Source organism: Apium graveolens, chromosome 5 (assembly GCF_009905375.1).
Source record: "Apium graveolens cultivar Ventura chromosome 5, ASM990537v1, whole genome shotgun sequence".
NCBI lineage: Eukaryota > Viridiplantae > Streptophyta > Magnoliopsida > Apiales > Apiaceae > Apium > Apium graveolens.
Genome location: NC_133651.1, coordinates 220,921,341 through 220,938,407, shown reverse-complemented (window position 1 = coordinate 220,938,407; position 17,067 = coordinate 220,921,341). Strand labels below are relative to the sequence as shown.

General features: G+C 34.3%; 1 protein-coding gene across 1 annotated transcript; it reads right to left on the bottom strand.

Annotated features, from left to right (window-relative positions):
• Positions 1–493: 493 nt before the first annotated feature.
• Positions 494–8,165, bottom strand: LOC141724856 (histidine kinase CRE1-like). Its single transcript, XM_074527142.1, has 12 exons — positions 7,808–8,165; positions 6,365–6,720; positions 6,050–6,283; positions 5,700–5,869; positions 4,512–4,730; positions 4,199–4,385; positions 4,024–4,075; positions 3,698–3,927; positions 3,375–3,473; positions 2,514–3,214; positions 1,942–2,439; positions 494–1,095 (listed from the first exon to the last, which is right to left on the bottom strand). Exons 2-12 carry the CDS (start codon positions 6,692–6,694, stop codon positions 834–836), a joined length of 2,982 nt encoding a protein of 993 aa, XP_074383243.1. The 5' UTR covers positions 6,695–6,720; positions 7,808–8,165; the 3' UTR covers positions 494–833.
• Between the last annotated feature and the right edge of the window lie 8,902 nt (positions 8,166–17,067).

Genomic DNA, 17,067 nt, shown 5'->3' with positions numbered 1-17,067 from the left:
CGGAAAACAAATCCTCGCATTCTTAGATCCGACTGAAGGACGTTTCACATGGTCGCAGGACGTTCTATCAGAATGACGTTCTACCATCATCAAAAATTTAATCGTAACATGATTGTTCAAGATCCTTATGAATAAAGCCTGCAGCACTATGACCGAGTGGAATATTATTATTACATTTGTGAGTATTAGACTGCTCCACAATTTAATATGCTCAACCATTTGTGCATAAAGACATGTTTATTTTATTTCTTAACAAATATGCCATTCGTATTTATATCCGAAAGTGGCATGGTAGACTGATAGTGATCGATACATGTAATACAGATTCTTTTTAACTATCTGAAAGTTGTGAATTTGGGATGATTCTCAGTTTTCACATTCAGGACTGTCTACTGGATTTGATTTCAAACAAAATTAATGAGTCTAAGACTTCAGGTGCCTGTGAGGTGCTTCAAGGGGTACATTATTCATGTTTTCGCTCTAGATAAATTGATATATGAAAAAGAAATATATATACTCGGAATATTGGGACTGCTTTCCAGTACATAAAAGTGCAGAGTGCAAGTAAACTCTGCTGAGTGAAGACTTATTGATCCTAAACCCCACCACACAGATCAAACCTCATTATATGATCTTTACATACAAGTGAAGGCTAATGGTTTCTGTAATAACGGTAGAGGTTTATATGTAAGCTGGTTAGCAGATAGCCAAATACTATATCCGAACCTGCAGACTAATACTCAAACGCGGGCCATACTAGAGAAAGGGCCTCAACAAAGAATATGCAAAATATGCTGGTGATGTTGTAGTTCGAGAAATGGGTAGTTGTTTTGCTATGAGTCTGATACTGGTTTTGGTTCAAAAAAAATAGCAACAGCTTGATAGAGGTTCTCTTCTTCAAATGGCTTTGATACGTAACCATCCATTCCGTTTTTCAGGCACTCATCATGTGTGGCATGGATAACATCAGCCGTCATGGCTAATATGGGTAAATGCCATTCTGTAGTCCTTGCAGTTCTATTGACGACATATTCACCATTCATCTGCTCGTTTTCCTTGCTCTCCAGCATCCTGATTCGGCGAGTTGCCTCAAAACTGCAGAAGGAAGCAATATGAATAAAATGAGACAAGTTGATAATCTGCTAAAAAATCCCGCATGATTAGATATCCTAAGTCTGCAAGAACAATTGTGCTTCCAGATAACTCTAATGACAAAGCTACAGCTTTAAGCCATTCATGAACATCTAGGATCAGAATCAGACGGCACAGCCAGGGACTTTAAATTAGTCTAAGGTAAAATTCAAAACATCTGTAACCAATTTAGTGCATAGTGAATATTAAAATTCAAGATGAGCTTAAACATCGTCCCTGTAGCCATAAAGCCACTGTGGCAAAGTGTGTGTATATATACTGTTGCAGACTGGGAGCATACAAAGTACGTACCATCTTTATGAAATCTTGATCCTAAATGTTCTTGCATCTTATTACAGCTTAGGAAATAAAATTCTGTATCTAATAATGTTAGTTGAGGTTACTAAAACCGTAATAAGGACAAAATATAGACAAGTTGAAATCTTGTAGGTGTTTCCATATTCGATTCCCCGGGATCAATATTAATAACAGCATGATGAAAAATATTTAGCAAAGGATGAAACAAATTGATAAATAATAACAGAAACACAATGATCTATCCTCCCTAGCAATTTTTAAGTGCAAGAAAGTTTTCACAAACAATCATATTGAAATGGCCCATTTGAGAATTGAATATAAAGTCTGACAAGTAAATTAATTATTCTAACACCATATGGAAAGCCTAATCACACTCCAATCTAAACTATGGTATATTATATTTCAAAAATACCATTAGATATATTCAAATTTTATACAAAATCAATTTTTTCAGAAAATATATGAAAACAAGAAACTGAGTCGAGAACAAACCCGTCCATTTCTGGCATCTGAATATCCATGAAGCATGCGTCAAAACTGTGGGGAAATTGAAGCAATGCAAGAGCATCTTTACCACTCTCAGCACACTCCACATCAGCACCAAACTTCTTCAGTGCACCGGCAGCAACTCTACGATTCACCCTGTTGTCGTCAACCACTAATATTTTCTTGCCACAAAGCAGACTTCGAAGGAAAGATCCATTAAGCATTTCTTTGCCTTGTGGCTTTTGTCCTGTACCAAACACCTGCTGAAGACAGGCTGCCACCATGCTGGCCCTCAAAGGCTTCATAATCACAGTATCTGCAAAACCTGCTGCTTTTGCTTTGTCAAACTCAGCACTGGTAATATTGGTGGCCAGAAGGATCATCTTGGATAAGTTTTTGTCTCCCTTTTGTTTGCATTCGGACAGTCTTAGATTTAAGAAATCATCTTCATTAGATAACCATGAATCTTTCTCAATCAGAATCATATCTTGCTGCAAACAGTTTCTGCAATAAACCAAATGTAGTGCATCAGACGGTGATAATTTTCGAGAACAAGTATTGTGAAGTTCAAGATTTACCTAGATCTCACAGTACTGTTTATTCCTGATATAGCGGCTGCTATATTGATGCTACCGGCAATTTCTACAACGATACCAAGTCTTTTTAAATGATATTTTGTTATAGCAGCTCTAACAGGTCTCTCATCAACTAAAATAGCTTTCAGTCCTTTAAATGTCATAGGGAGATCTCCAGCCAGGGACTTTTTCATATCACCGGTTGTAACATTTTGGCACCTTCTGAAGACAGCAGTAAACGAAAATGTACTTCCAATTTGTGGACGACTAACAAAGTTTATCTGACCACCCATCAACTCAACTAGACACTTGCTTATACTTAATCCGATACCAGTTCCGCCATAATTTCTAGAAGTTGAACTATCTGCCTGCATGAATGGCATGTACACCCGCTCTTGTGCACGTACGGGAATCCCTATCCCTGTATCTTCAACAGATACCATCAATGTGACATTTTGAAATGATTCATCAGGACCTACCACATTATTAGAAGCTTTACAAGTGAACTCTTCACTGCCAATCAAATATTTAAATGTATCCCATTTATTCTTATCATCAGCAGCTTCACGACCACTCAAAGTACTGAAGTGACTGCTAACTGCACCTTTAAATCCTCTGTTCAGAGTCGTGTCAGAACTTGCCCCTAGTACTTGTGCATGGTCAGCAAGGTGAACTTGCACGAGAATGTGTCCTTTTTCTGTAAACTGTCACAAGGTAGTTCCACTAGGAGTCAAAAATATTGAGACATAAGACTTGGGCAGGCACGAGATTTTTTAAGGACTGGTAATACTAGGGAGCACGCCTAAGATTGTGATCAGTAAAAGGTAGTGACAAAATTAATATAGGTTGGAAAGCCACACTAACCTTGACAGAATTTCCCACAAGATTTGTGATCACTTGCCGGAATCTTCCTGGATCTCCGACAACAATTTCTGGAACTTTATCAGATACAAACACCGCTAGCTTCAACCCCAAATAGAAAGTATACCATTAGTCAGTAAGGCCAGCCATTCATTGATTTAAGACCCACAGAAATGGGAATTGTCAGCAACGAAATAAGGCGGAAATGCAGAAAAGCACTAGCTTAAAGTATGACTTTTAGATGAAATAACAGATGTACCATGATTAAGGACAGCATTGTAATAAACCACAGTGAAACATTTTTGTCACTGATCAGGAGATCATACCTCAACACCTTTTTGCCTAGACTTTTCAGAGAATAAAGAGAGCACGTCGTCTAGTATGGATCTAATGTCAAATGGGACTACTTCCAGATCTAACTTTCCAGCTTCAATTTTTGCCCTATCAAGGACTTCATTAATCAAAGCTATCAGTGCCTTTCCACATGCCTGAGCTGTTTGACCATAGTCCCTTTGTGTTGAGCTCAAATTTGTATCGAGCAGCAACGCTAGCATCCCTACAAAAAAATATATAACTCAAATAGGTCTGTAATGTAATTAATGAAGTCCCTTGTACTTTCTTCAAGAGACAAGATAAAGCATGTAAGACATACCAAGGATGCCGTTCATTGGCGTTCTAATTTCATGTGAAACAGTGGCAAGAAACTGGAAAAAAAATGCAAAAGAATATTAAGTTTTTTTTGCCAAGTAAAGAATATTAAGTTAGAAAGTCTAGTTATAATAAAATTTACATAAGAAGTTTACAGAAATATGTAGTTTATGTCCAACCTGGGATTTCGCAACATCTGCAGCTTCTGCTTGCACTTTTAGCTTCTCCATTTGGTCGAAGTCATCCTCAACTTTGACAATGTGAAGTGCTGCACCGTATATCATGTAGCCAACTAGTAAACCAATTACAAAGATTAAGGAAGCAGTCGTGATTGCTGTCCATGCTGTTGGTGCCTTCTGAAGATACCTGTGTGCAGACCCCCCGAAACCAAAAATTCATAGGTAAGATTGTACATCTAGGTACTCGTTCTAAAAAAACATCGAACTAATAATATATTACTGTGAATATGAAGCATTGGTTGTGTTTTCTTACCGACATATCATTTGGTGTCTTCTGAACGGATCCCCAAAATCAAGCATGCTTAGACGCTCGAGGGAAATATCACAATCTTGATTTTCAAGTCCGTACATAATAAGGGGATCTGAAGTATTGGTAATGTCATAAACATTGACTACAATTGCTTGGTTCCGAGAAAGTTGGCCTAGAAGATTTTCAACTAGCGACTCCACGTCAAATGCTCCACCAAGGTATCTGTTTGAATTGGGACAAAAACAATGTATCTTTTAGAATAAGCATCAAGTAGCTGTAGAAGGACTTTTCAAGCAGAAATCCATTAGATAAAAAGCACTAACAATTGGAATCATATCTATATTATATAATTGAAGACCTTTTATACAAAAGAAAAATATTGCAAAAATTAAGCACTAAAAGTCACAAAGAACAAAAGATATATCATACACTCTGCACATCTTACAGCATGTCAAAGGAGAGGCAACAAAATGCGACTGGCAATTTAACTTGAGCACTGAACATCTTATACAAAGTAGGATGCAAAGTCGCAGACATGTAGGGACACAACAACAAAAGATAATAACATGTATAGATATCTTCCATGATTCTCATTACAACTTGATTTATATTATCTATTCAGCATCTCAATGACCAAATTGTACAACAAACTTTTTGAAGAAAATGAAATCACCTTACAATGGCATTGCCCTTGCACATTGCTAGAGTGTCTGTTTGAATGATTAAAGTGTTCACTACAAGAAATATATAGTACCACAGTATAATACTGCAGAGAAATGCAATCAACAAGACAAAAGCATGTATTCTGCTCAGCATTTTATATATCAGACCATTGATAAATCCTAATAAAATGATATTTATTTTTTAATATTCTTCTTGTATTTGTTAAATATAATATAAGATCCTATTAAGTCCTCCTAACACCTTGAGGAGTGTGAGGTTTTAGAGGGTTGATAACCTAAGAGAATAACAGTATTTACAGGAGACAAATAGCTGATTTTACTATTAGGAGGATGTCGAAGTTTAGAAATAACACCGTTGTCTGGAATTACATAAGAACATTAACCCCTACTATCATGCACTGCAAACATTACTTCATAAAAGAGACTAAACTAAAATAATCTTCAGTGTCTAAAAATCTGTAGGCACGAAGTAAGTATTAAATGTTATAAATGTAGAAGGAAGTAATACCCTGCCGTTGCCTCAACACGTTGTTCCACAGAAGGATTTGGGTCAAGCTTAAATTTATATACAGGAAATGTCAATACAACCCCAAGATGATCAGAACCCAACAATCGGAATGGCCTTGTAAGAACTGCTTTCCCAGTAGATCTAGCCCTCAATATGTTTTCACGGTCCTCCTACATTAATTGGAGAACATTCAGATTCCAAGATTAACCGCCCTTTTCATTATCTAATCTTAGGAAAATATTGCCAGTGTTTAATAGAAGAATTTAACCCAAAAAACTAATGGTAATCTAAGCTTTTTTTCTCTAAACTATGGTAATCAAACTCAAGCATACTAAAAATGAGTAAATTACCTCTCCTGACATCATATCAAGTGATTCGATATAGGAGACTGTTTCTTGAGAGAATATCACAGGGGCATACTCATCTCGAATAGGTGAAGGCTCTCTTTCCATTGTCTTTATTGTCCAACCATGTTGCTTCTCGAATTCATCCCTTCCTGAATTCACAACCCTTTGTGCATAAGCAACACCATTTAACAATGGCCTTTCGAAAGCTGTCCTAGCGGTGTACTCTGCAAAAGTTTCCTGCACCACAAAGTTTTAGGTACGTGGCGAAAGATGCCAAACAAAAATTAACAGCAAAGATGAACAAAAATAAACCCGAACCTGATCAATTGCCGAGGGATTCTTATAGAAGTGAAAAGTAGATACCAAAACAGCAAGGGCGTGAACATGATTAACACTGACATTAAATTGATCTTGCAGCATTCGAGCCCTCTGATCACACATGCTCACAAGAACTTCTTTCCTTCTTTCTTTGTTTTCAGCATCCATCCTATTGTATAACACTCTACTAGCAAACACCATGATCATAATCCAGAGTACTAAAATTTTGGGTAGCCATACTTTGTTTATAAATGTGTACTTTCTCTTGGCTCCAAATGGATCATTAAATTTCACAGACACCATATGATAACCTTGCATCTTCATTGCCATTCTTCTTCTTCTTTTTACTCCTTTCTCTAGATCATAAAAACTAAAAGTCAGAGACCCATCAAAGTATATCTTTGAGCAAGGTCATAATTTTATCATTACAAAAAGAAATATCTATCAGCATTTTTTAGGTAGCTGCTAAGAAAAGGGTACAATTTACTATCATTGCATCATTGTTTTGAGTGAAACTACAAATATTAAATAAACCCACAACTATTTAATCCACAAATACATAGAATTCCTGATATCAAACTAAAGTATTGTCCTGTTCTCACCTCTATCTCTTCTTTTATATATCTTTATATTATATAGGGACTTGTTCCACTACAAACCGAAACAAATTTTTAGTCTACAAACCAGTTACAAATCACCTGATACTGCAAATCATCGTCATAATTCTACAAAATACACTGTCATAGTACCGCAAATCATTCGCTTAAGTGGTACAAATTATCATTTGTAGGTTAAAGTAGTTTGTGTTTTAAGCGAATACCAATACACATCCACTCACAAAAACAATTCATGAATCTTTAAATAGGCCTGAAAACAAAGATTTCGCAAGTCATTTAAGAAACAAGCCTGGCTTGACACTGCTCTCAAAAGATGGACACAGCCCACATTTCAAAGAAACTCTGTCTCTTCCTTCGAATGAAATTTTTAATTAAAGGTTTTCAATGGATTAAAAAATTGATAGCAGCCTCCTTAATCATGTACATTTTTACAAGCGTGAAGTTTAATTGAAGAAGTCCAGACAAAGAATTGCACGTTCACTGTTCTCTCTGATTAACAAATATAGAAAGCAATTTTTATATTAAAAATCTACAAATCATCGCATTGACCAAAAAGAACATATGCATATACAATCTACATAAATCTATATATACTGTCTTTGATCTCACTTCAATTTCTCTCATTCAACATTCTTGATTTTGTGCATAAAGGTTAAAAACATCTTAAAGATGCTAACTTTACATAAATTTAAGATCAAGAAATAAACACATTGACCACCAAAACATTTGTTAATACATACACATATACATATTTAAGTTAATTTTAGCATTTAATTCTTCTTGATACAAACAAAGGCTAAAAACATTTAAAAGATGAAATCTTTACCTTAACTTTTAAAGCCAATTTGAGGATATTTGCAGAAATGCTTCAGTACCCTTTTGAAAACATCAAATATTCTCATAAGGGTCTTTCTTATTTCATCTTCTTGTTCACCATTAATAAAGCTTGCTTCAGCAACTTCAAGCTCAAAACTCAAAAAAGCTTAAATCTTTCAATTATTTACACAAATGGGTGTGTCTGTATATGCAATTTATATAATTTAGCAGCAAAAAAGAAGCTGCTTGCTCTCTCTAAAACTGCTGCATAGCATATGTGGAAATTGGAGAGAGAAAAACAGGAGAAAGTGGATAAATTGAGTTGTCTAGGACTGAAAAAAGAAAGTGTAAATTGTTTTTTGTTTTGGTGTTTTTTTAAAAAAAGCTTGAGTGATTTAAATATACTACATTTTATAGGTTAAAATAATAGTAACACATCACTATCAAAAATCTTTGAGATAAAGACTGGGAGACAAGGCGTAGATCTCATTCTCATAATAATTACTGCAACTTGTGATAATTTATTATGTAATCCAATAATATAATTCCCTGTCATTAATTGTTTGTTTTAACTTTTAAATCTAAATTTGTACCCATGATTTGTCTTATCATCGTGATTAGCGGCTATTGATAAGATAGTACTGCTTTTTTTTGTTATTGTTGATGTTCACAGGATGTATATCATTAAGACGAAGGATGGTGTACATTAATAGAAAAAGGAAAAAAAATTATCAAGTTTCTTTTAATCGGCCTAAAAACTTGACTTAAAAATAATTACTTATATTGGTCAAATTTCTCCTAAATGATGTAGTATAACATACTCACAAGTTTTAATTATAATTTGAGATACATATTTTCTTTACTTTTGCTTAAGGCAACTAATATTATTGGATAATTTATAAAACGATTGTTTTGAAAATAATCACACGCGTGTTGTGAATCCAACTCTTTATTTTCTCGGAAATCCTAAGAACACAGGAGTTTAACTATTCTATAATTTCTTTTATTTTAGAAGTATAACACATTTCAATGTTGTGTAACCAGAGACGACAATTAGATGTTAAATAGTGGTACGAAGTTTGATGTTTGGGGTTTGTTAGTTGGTTGGGATATGGTGAATCTGTGGGCAATGAATTTGATATGTAAGAAGAATAGGGGCAAGTGTTGGGTTTTCTCTGTATCTGTATACCAATATCTTTGGATGGAACGAGGTGAAGATTGCATGGGACCATTTTTCTTACAAAATTTAACTACAATATTCTTTTGTATATGCCACTTTTTTCCCTTAGCCATTCCCCTCACAATAGATAACATCTTAGACTATATTTTAGGGAATGTTCCAATAAATTTTAACTGTAATAATGTGCCAATAAATCTTAAAATTTTTAAAAATTCTTATCATATCCGGTGTTGAAAAAATCGGCAATTTGGCCCACAAGTAACTGACTGAGCTTAAGTGAAACCGGATTAAAAAATCATAAATCGGGTCAAAGGTAACAAAATCGGATAGCTTCGGACCTCCCCCGGCTTAAACAAGCTATTTATCTTCAACTTCCGGCAAGGCTTATGACTACACTTTGAAGAAGAAGACTGAAGAACCATTACCAGAGCATATCGGGATGAATAACTTACCGAGTTATGAGTTTCGACTCGCAGATTAGTAAAGCGAAAGTTCAAGTGACTGACAACAGAGAACACCCGAATTACATGTACAGTACTATCCGGATTTAGATAGAAGAATAAACAATATATATAATCTAGTTAATAGGCGTCATAATTACCTGTGATGTTGTAGTAATATATTTTATTATTATATTAAGAGAGTATGATTTTAAGTATGATTTGATCACATTAATTTTATTATATACTCGGACAAGTATATATGTTTTTAGAGAATTTGGACAAATATATTTTATCACATATAAAATTTTTATATTAATATTAAAATGGGTCCGATTATTGTACCAATTAATCTTCTCAATTAATCCCCAATTTACCGATTAATCCCTAATCGGTATCTCAACCGATTAACCCCGATTACCGATTTCTACAACAGCGGTCATATCTTATTTATGATATATGTTCATTTTTCACTTTCAAAGTAAATATAATAGTAAAGATATTGATATTTTTCTTAAATTACCATTTTTGATAACATATTACAATTAATGAGGTGTGAGTATGAATTTAGATTAGTTTATTATTTCCATAAAAACAATACATTTATAATATATGTTCATTTTTTACTTCAAATTAATGATTTCTTAATATGCATAATTTTTTCTAAATAATACTTGTATTAGTATTATGGGACGTAGGGGATATGTTACTAGAATTTAAATATAATAATATGATTCAAATATAAGTAATATTATTGGAGTTAACATACAATAAAATATTTTAAATCAATATAATTTTTTATTTAATAATATTTTTAGGAATTATGTTAACTCTCTTAAAGTTGCTCTTAGTAGTTTTCTAATGCTTTGGCTCAAATAATAAAAAAAATTTATTATTTTTAAATATCATTTTAAGTTAATTTAAATTTAATTAACTTTGGATAATAATTAAAGTTTAAATACATATCTAATTATTATTTTAAATTATATTTTATTTTTATTATCATATTTCTAATTCTCTATATTGTTAAATCATTAAATTTGTTTGATTTAATTATTTAATTATTATTACTTTTCTAAGAAAAAATGCACATAATACACTATTTTCAATTTCAACTACCCAAAATGTTGATTAACGATACATTCCGCTCAAAATACCCACTAAATACGCATTCTACACATGCGTATTTGAATTTTAAAAAAAAAATAAAAAATACACATTATGTACATGCGTATTCCTTTTAAAACAATAAAAGAATATGCATTCTGTAAATGCGTATTCACTAAAATACAAAAGTGAAAACACATTCCTAAAATGCGTATTCTTTGTTATTTTAAAAAATGAAATTCGCATATTTCAAATGCGTGTTCCGTGATATTTTGGACGAATACTCCTGCATGTTAATATTTTAGACATTTGCCCTCCCAAGTGATGGATATTTTGATTTTTTAACCCTTTGTCTGATTTAAATTTGGTCTTTTAATACGACACTTTATTATAATTCGAAATATCTTTGTAATGATTTATTTTATTAGGGTCCCTTCAAGTCTTTTTTGAGACGCCCTCTAAAATCGGGTCAGAAGTTTGGGGTTCACAATACAGACACACACAATATATAAACATGTTTATGAACATAATATATGCAATGACTCTACTTACCATAACCACGGATCGCAACAGGTTAAAGTATGCACATAAGCCACAACCATAACTACATTACAAACGTACCAAATCCCAACTAGTTTAACTTACATCTGAAAATAAAACATTCTTTCAAACTTTTAAACTAAAAACTAAAACTAAAGTCTCCAACTAGCTTATTCCGTCTCATCCTGGAATCCTAGCTCGCACACTTGTCTGGGGATCCTCGCTACCAACAATTTCCTTCTTAACTAGAAAAGAATATAAACAGATTCGCAAAAGTGAGCTAACTAGCTCAGCAAGTCATACTGACAATAATGAGATTAAACAATGATCAAATGAAATGATTTAAGGAATTCAATTTTCTTGTTAAGCTATGATTAGAATTGGATATTCATTTTTTACTTAAAAACCAAGGTTAGGCTGCTGATCAGTCACGCACTAACCCCGAGCAAGGCATACAACTCTACTCTACATACTGGATCCAAGGCACACATTGGCCTAATACGATCACGAATCTGGTTTGACCACGAATCTGATCCATATTTAGAAAATAATTCAATTATATAAAAATAACAGAATAAACAAAATCATAAACAACATTCGTCTCAAAGCATAAGGTGGTTCATAACACCATAAAGGGTATAACAAGATGTGTATAAGGATCGGCTTCCAGTTTATAAAAGAATATGATAATAGAAGAACAAGGGTTTGATAATTTCAAGGTATAAAGGTTTGTATGTTAAGCAAATCCAAATCAGTGATCTGTATATGGTATATATGTATTTGTGGAGTAGTATCGTGTATTTGTGGTTCGTATCTGGGAATTCAATAATCGATGTTTTACAAAGAATAAGGATTATGGCTCAAAGATCAATAAATAGCATCAAGGTTTGGGGTTAATTACTTCAAAGCACTTGCAATATAAAACAGAACTATTTCAAATATATATATCAAGAAAGGTCGGAAATACTTGTTGTTAGATATATTTGATAATGTCATGTCTAATATGATTTGTGTTTAGTTTTCAGATCTTACTTAAACAGTACAGATCAGTACTTAACTGAAATCAGCACTTATACTGAAGTCAGAACTTAAGTTATCAGTACTTAAGATTCAGGAGATATTTATCAGGAGATAATATCAGGACTTAAAGGAAACTTTCAGATAAGGAAGGCGGTTGATTGAAAGGAAAGAAGATCAAGACAAACGCAAGAAGAGATATGCATGAAGAAGGAATTCTATGAAGAATAGAATACTTGGAAGAAAAGATATCTGATTGATATATTTTAGGAAGCAGAATTATGTTCCATACCAATTAGCGATTACCTTGTAACTGTGTAATATATAAACACAGACATAGGGTTTACACTATAAGTGTTATCATTATCGAGAATATTATTCATTTGTAACCCTAGCAGCTCTCGTGATATTTGTTCATCACTGAGAGAGGACAGTTCTACATTGTAACAGAGTTTAATAAAGTTTGTTTTCTGTTAATTATGTTCTTTGAATTCGATTTAATTGTATTATACACTGTATTCAACCCCCTTCTACAGTGTGTGACCTAACAAGTGATATCAGAGCCTATCTGTTAACACACAAACAGTTTAAGATCCAAAAACAATCATGTCTGAAGCAGAAACTCCAACCAAGCACACCAAAACTGAAGAACCTCCAAAGACTCAAATCCATAGTCGATATGAGGCTATTAGAGTTCCCATACTGAAACCATCTGAATATCCCATATGGAAGGTGAGGATGACTATGTTTCTGGAAGCTACAGATCCAGAATATCTTGACAGAATCAATGAAGGACCTCACAAGCCAACAAAACTCGTTGTTGTAGTTGCAGGTGAAGCAGCAAAGTCTGTACCAAAGGAGAAGAGTGATTACACTGCTGAAGATATCGCATCAATTGCTAAGGATGCTAAGGTACGACACTTGCTGCATAGTGCCATTGATAATGTAATGTCAAACAGGGTAATTAACTGCAAGACTGCAAAGGAGATATGGGATGCCTTGAAGACAAGATGCTAGGGAACTGATTCGATTAAGAAGAACAGGAAGACTATAGTCACTCAAGAGTATGAACACTTTGACTCAAAGCCTAATGGGTCATTGACTGATTTATATGACAGATTTGTCAAACTCTTGAAAGATTTGTCACTAATTGATAAGGAGTATGATCTTGAAGATTCAAATCTTAAATTCCTGTTAGCTCTTCTTGAGAGTTGGGATTGAAAGGCCACAATTATAAGAGACAACTATAATCTTGAAGAAACAACTCTTGATGAAATTTATGGGATGCTCAAGACTCATGAACTTGAGATGGAACAAAGAAGCAAGAGGAAAGGAGGAAAGTCAAGGACAGTTGCTCTTAAGGCTGAAAAAGAATCCCCCAAGGCAGCTACCTCAAGGAAAGGCAAGGGAAAAGCGCTCATCACAAAGTCTGATACTGAGTCATCAAGTTCTGATAGTGATGATGACTCAGAAACTGAAAGCTTGCCTGAGATAAATGCTGATGAAGAGATGATGGAGCTGTGTGCTCTTATGGTGAAAGGAATCACAAGGATTGCATACAGAAAGTTCAGGAAGGGAAATAAGTTTTCCAGGAAAGGTGCAAGTTCTGATAAGAAGAGTTTCAGAAAATCTGAAGATAAAGGAGGGAAGTCTGACAGAGGAGATTACACAGATGTCAAATGCTACAATTATGGTGAGAAAGGACACATATCTCCTGATTGCAAGAAAGTGAAGAGTGACAAAGGCAAGGCTCTTGTCACAAAGAAGAAAAGATGGACAGACATTTCAGATTCTGAAAGTGAGGTAAACTATGCCTTGATGGTAAATGCTGATAGCAGTTCTGAAGCTGCTAAGTTAAAGGTACCTCAAACTACCTATGCCTTTCATACTGATGACATTAATGAGTTGAGAAGATATCTTAAAACCATGTTCAATAGTTATAGAGATCAAACTTTAACATGTGAAAGATTAACTTTTGAAAATCTTGCTTGTAAAAAGAGGAATGATTATTTAGAAAATGAGTTAGTCATATTCCATCAAACTCAGAAAGATAGAGATGATGCTTTCTATGTTAGGGATGAAGTACTTAAAATGAATGAATCTCTAAAAACTGAGTTAGAAAAGGAAAGAGAGATTATCAGGACTTGGACTAACTCTGGTAGAACAACTCAGAATTTGTTAAGTAGTGGAAACTGGAAAGAGGGCTTAGGTTATGGAGATGATAAGAATGATAAAGGAACTGTAGAAATTAAGCCTATAGTTGTTAAACAAAAGTCAAAGTTAAAACCTGTTAAGTTTGTAGCTGTAAAGTCTGATACTGAGAAATCAGAAGTTAAAGAGGAATTAACTTCTGACAAACTAAAATAGGAAAAGACAACTGAAGTTAACGTAGGATTAATGACAAAGAAGCAGCTTAAGCATAAGCTGAAAGATGTTAAGAATGTAAACAAGGTAAAGTCACCTAGGAAAAATAGGAATGGAAAGGAGGGTGTGAATAAAAGCAATAATTATAAGGTTGTTCCTAATGCTCCTAGAAAAACATGTCATAACTGTGGAAGTTCTAACCATCTGGCTTTTTTTACAGGAAGAATCAGAACATAAATTCCTTACCTTCAAAGTCAGGAGTTAAGAGTCAGTCTGTTAGATATAGGCCACAAAATCCTTGTTTTCATTGTGGTAGTTTATGGCATTCCATTTATACTTGTAAGGAATATGATAGTTTGTACTATGATTATTATCAAATAAAACCTTCTTTAAAGAAAGTTAGCATTGTTCCTTCTAGTGTAAGTTCTGATACAAAGTCTGATAGTGTAAATGCTGATAAGAAAAATGTTAACATAAACTCTGATGCTAAATCCGCTGCAAATGTTAACAAACTTAATAAGGCCAAAGGATCCAAGCTAGTCTGGGTCCTTAAAACTAATCATTAGTGGTCTTTGTGATTGCAGAGCAACAGGAAAAATATCCTAGTTTTGGACAGTAGATGCTCAGGACATATGACTGGAAATAAAGCCCTGCTATCAGACTTTGTGGAGAAAGGTGGCCCAAGTGTTTCTTATGGAGATGGCAACATTGGAAAAACACTTGGATATGACAATATCAATCTTGGGAATGTCATCATTAAAGAAGTAGCTCTAGTCTCAGGACTTAAACACAATCTGCTGGGTGTTAGTCAAATCTGTGACAGAGGTTATCATGTGGATTTCTTTGAAGAACACTGTGAAGTTGTAAGCAAATCTACAGGCAAAGCTGTACTGATAAGATACAGGCATGGTAACATTTATGAAGCCAAGCTTTCAACAAGTACCGATGATTCTGCAATTTGTCTGTTAAGTAGAGCATCAATTGAAAAAAGTTGGAATTGGCACAAGAAACTCTCTCATTTAAATTTCAACAATATAAATGAACTAGTCAAGAAAGATCTTGTGAGAGGACTGCCAAAATCAGTATTTGCTACTGATGGCCTTTGTGATTCATGTCAGAAGGCAAAACAAAGAAAATCTTCATTCAAGAGCAAGACTGAATCATCAATTCTTGAGCCTTATCACCTACTACATGTAGATCTTTGGTTCAGTGAATGGCATGTCTATTGCAAAGAAGAAATATGTTATGGTCATAGTGGATGAGTTCACCATATACACATAGGTGTATTTCTTGCACACAAAAAGTGAAACTGCATCTATCTTGATTGATCATGTCAAGCAACTGGATAAATTCGTCAAAGATTCTGTGAAGATCATAAGAAGTGATAATGTTACTGGGTTCAAGAATTTGATAATGGAAGAGTTTTGCAAAGACCATGGAATCAAGCAGGAATTTTCTGCTCCTAGAACTCCACAGCAAAATGGAGTTGTCGAAAGAAAGAATAGAACTCTTATTGAAGCTCCACGAACTATGCTTGATGAAGCAAAGCTACCAACCTATTTTTTGGCTGAAGCTGTGCAGACTGCTTGTTTTACTCAGAATGCAACACTCATTAACAAGCATGGAAAGACACCATATGAGATGGTGAAGAAAAAGAAGCCAAATCTGAAGTATTTTCATGTATTTGGATGCAAGTGTTTTGTTCTTAAGACTCACCCTGAACAGCTATCCAAATTTGATTTAAAAGCTGATGAAGGAATTTTTGTTGGATATCCACTTTCCACAAAAGCCTTCAGAGTCTACAATTTAATAAGAAGGGTTGTCATGGAATCTATCAATGTCTCCTTTGATGATAAGAAGATTACTGGACTTGAAGATTTCAATGATCATGATCAGCTGAGATTTGAAAATGAAGACTTAAATTCTGATACTGGAAATCCTGACAGTCTAAATCCTGATACTGCAAACTCTGATGGATTAACCTTTGATGTTATTGAAACTGTGGTGACTACGCCAAAGGAAGATGCACCAGTGCTGGGGGAGCATACTGAAGATACAACCACATCTCAAGAAGCATCAGAACATGAAACTGGCTCTTCAAGTTCCGATTCTTCAAGTTCTGATAAGCCAAGTTCTCATAGTTCTGATAACTTAAATTCTGAAGGATCCAACTCAGAGAGCATAGTTTCAGGGGGAGCATCATAAAATGTTGATGAAGATAGCATGGATCAGGGGGGAGCATCCAGTTCTAGAGAAAACCTTCCATCTGCAAGGAAGTGGACTAAATCACATACACCTGACTTAATTATTGGAAATCCTGATGCAGGTGTCAGAACTAGAACAACTACTTCAAGTGAATGTCTCTATAATTCTTTTCTTTCTCAGACTGAACCAAAGAAAGTGGAAGAAGCTCTTGAAGATGTTGATTGGGGGCAAGCAATCTAGGAAGAGTTAAATGAATTTGAAAGAAACAAGGTCTGGACCCTAGTGCCAAGACCAAAGAACAGATCTGTTATTCGTACAAAGTGGGTGTTCAGAAGCAAAACTGATAGTGATGGCATAATTACAAGGAATAAAGCAAGGCTGGTTGCAAAAGGATATTCTCAACAGGAGGGAATTGAT

Excerpts from the sequence above, each read along its gene's own strand:
- LOC141724856 (XM_074527142.1), bottom strand. The coding sequence starts at position 6,694 with ATGGCAATGAAGATGCAAGGTTATCATATGGTGTCTGTGAAATTTAAT. Across the intron at positions 6,284-6,364 it reads ATCCCTCGGCAATTGATCAG|GAAACTTTTGCAGAGTACAC; the intron begins GTTCGGGTTTAT and ends TTTGTGGTGCAG. Across the intron at positions 4,076-4,198 it reads CAGATGTTGCGAAATCCCAG|TTTCTTGCCACTGTTTCACA; the intron begins GTTGGACATAAA and ends TTTTTTTTCCAG.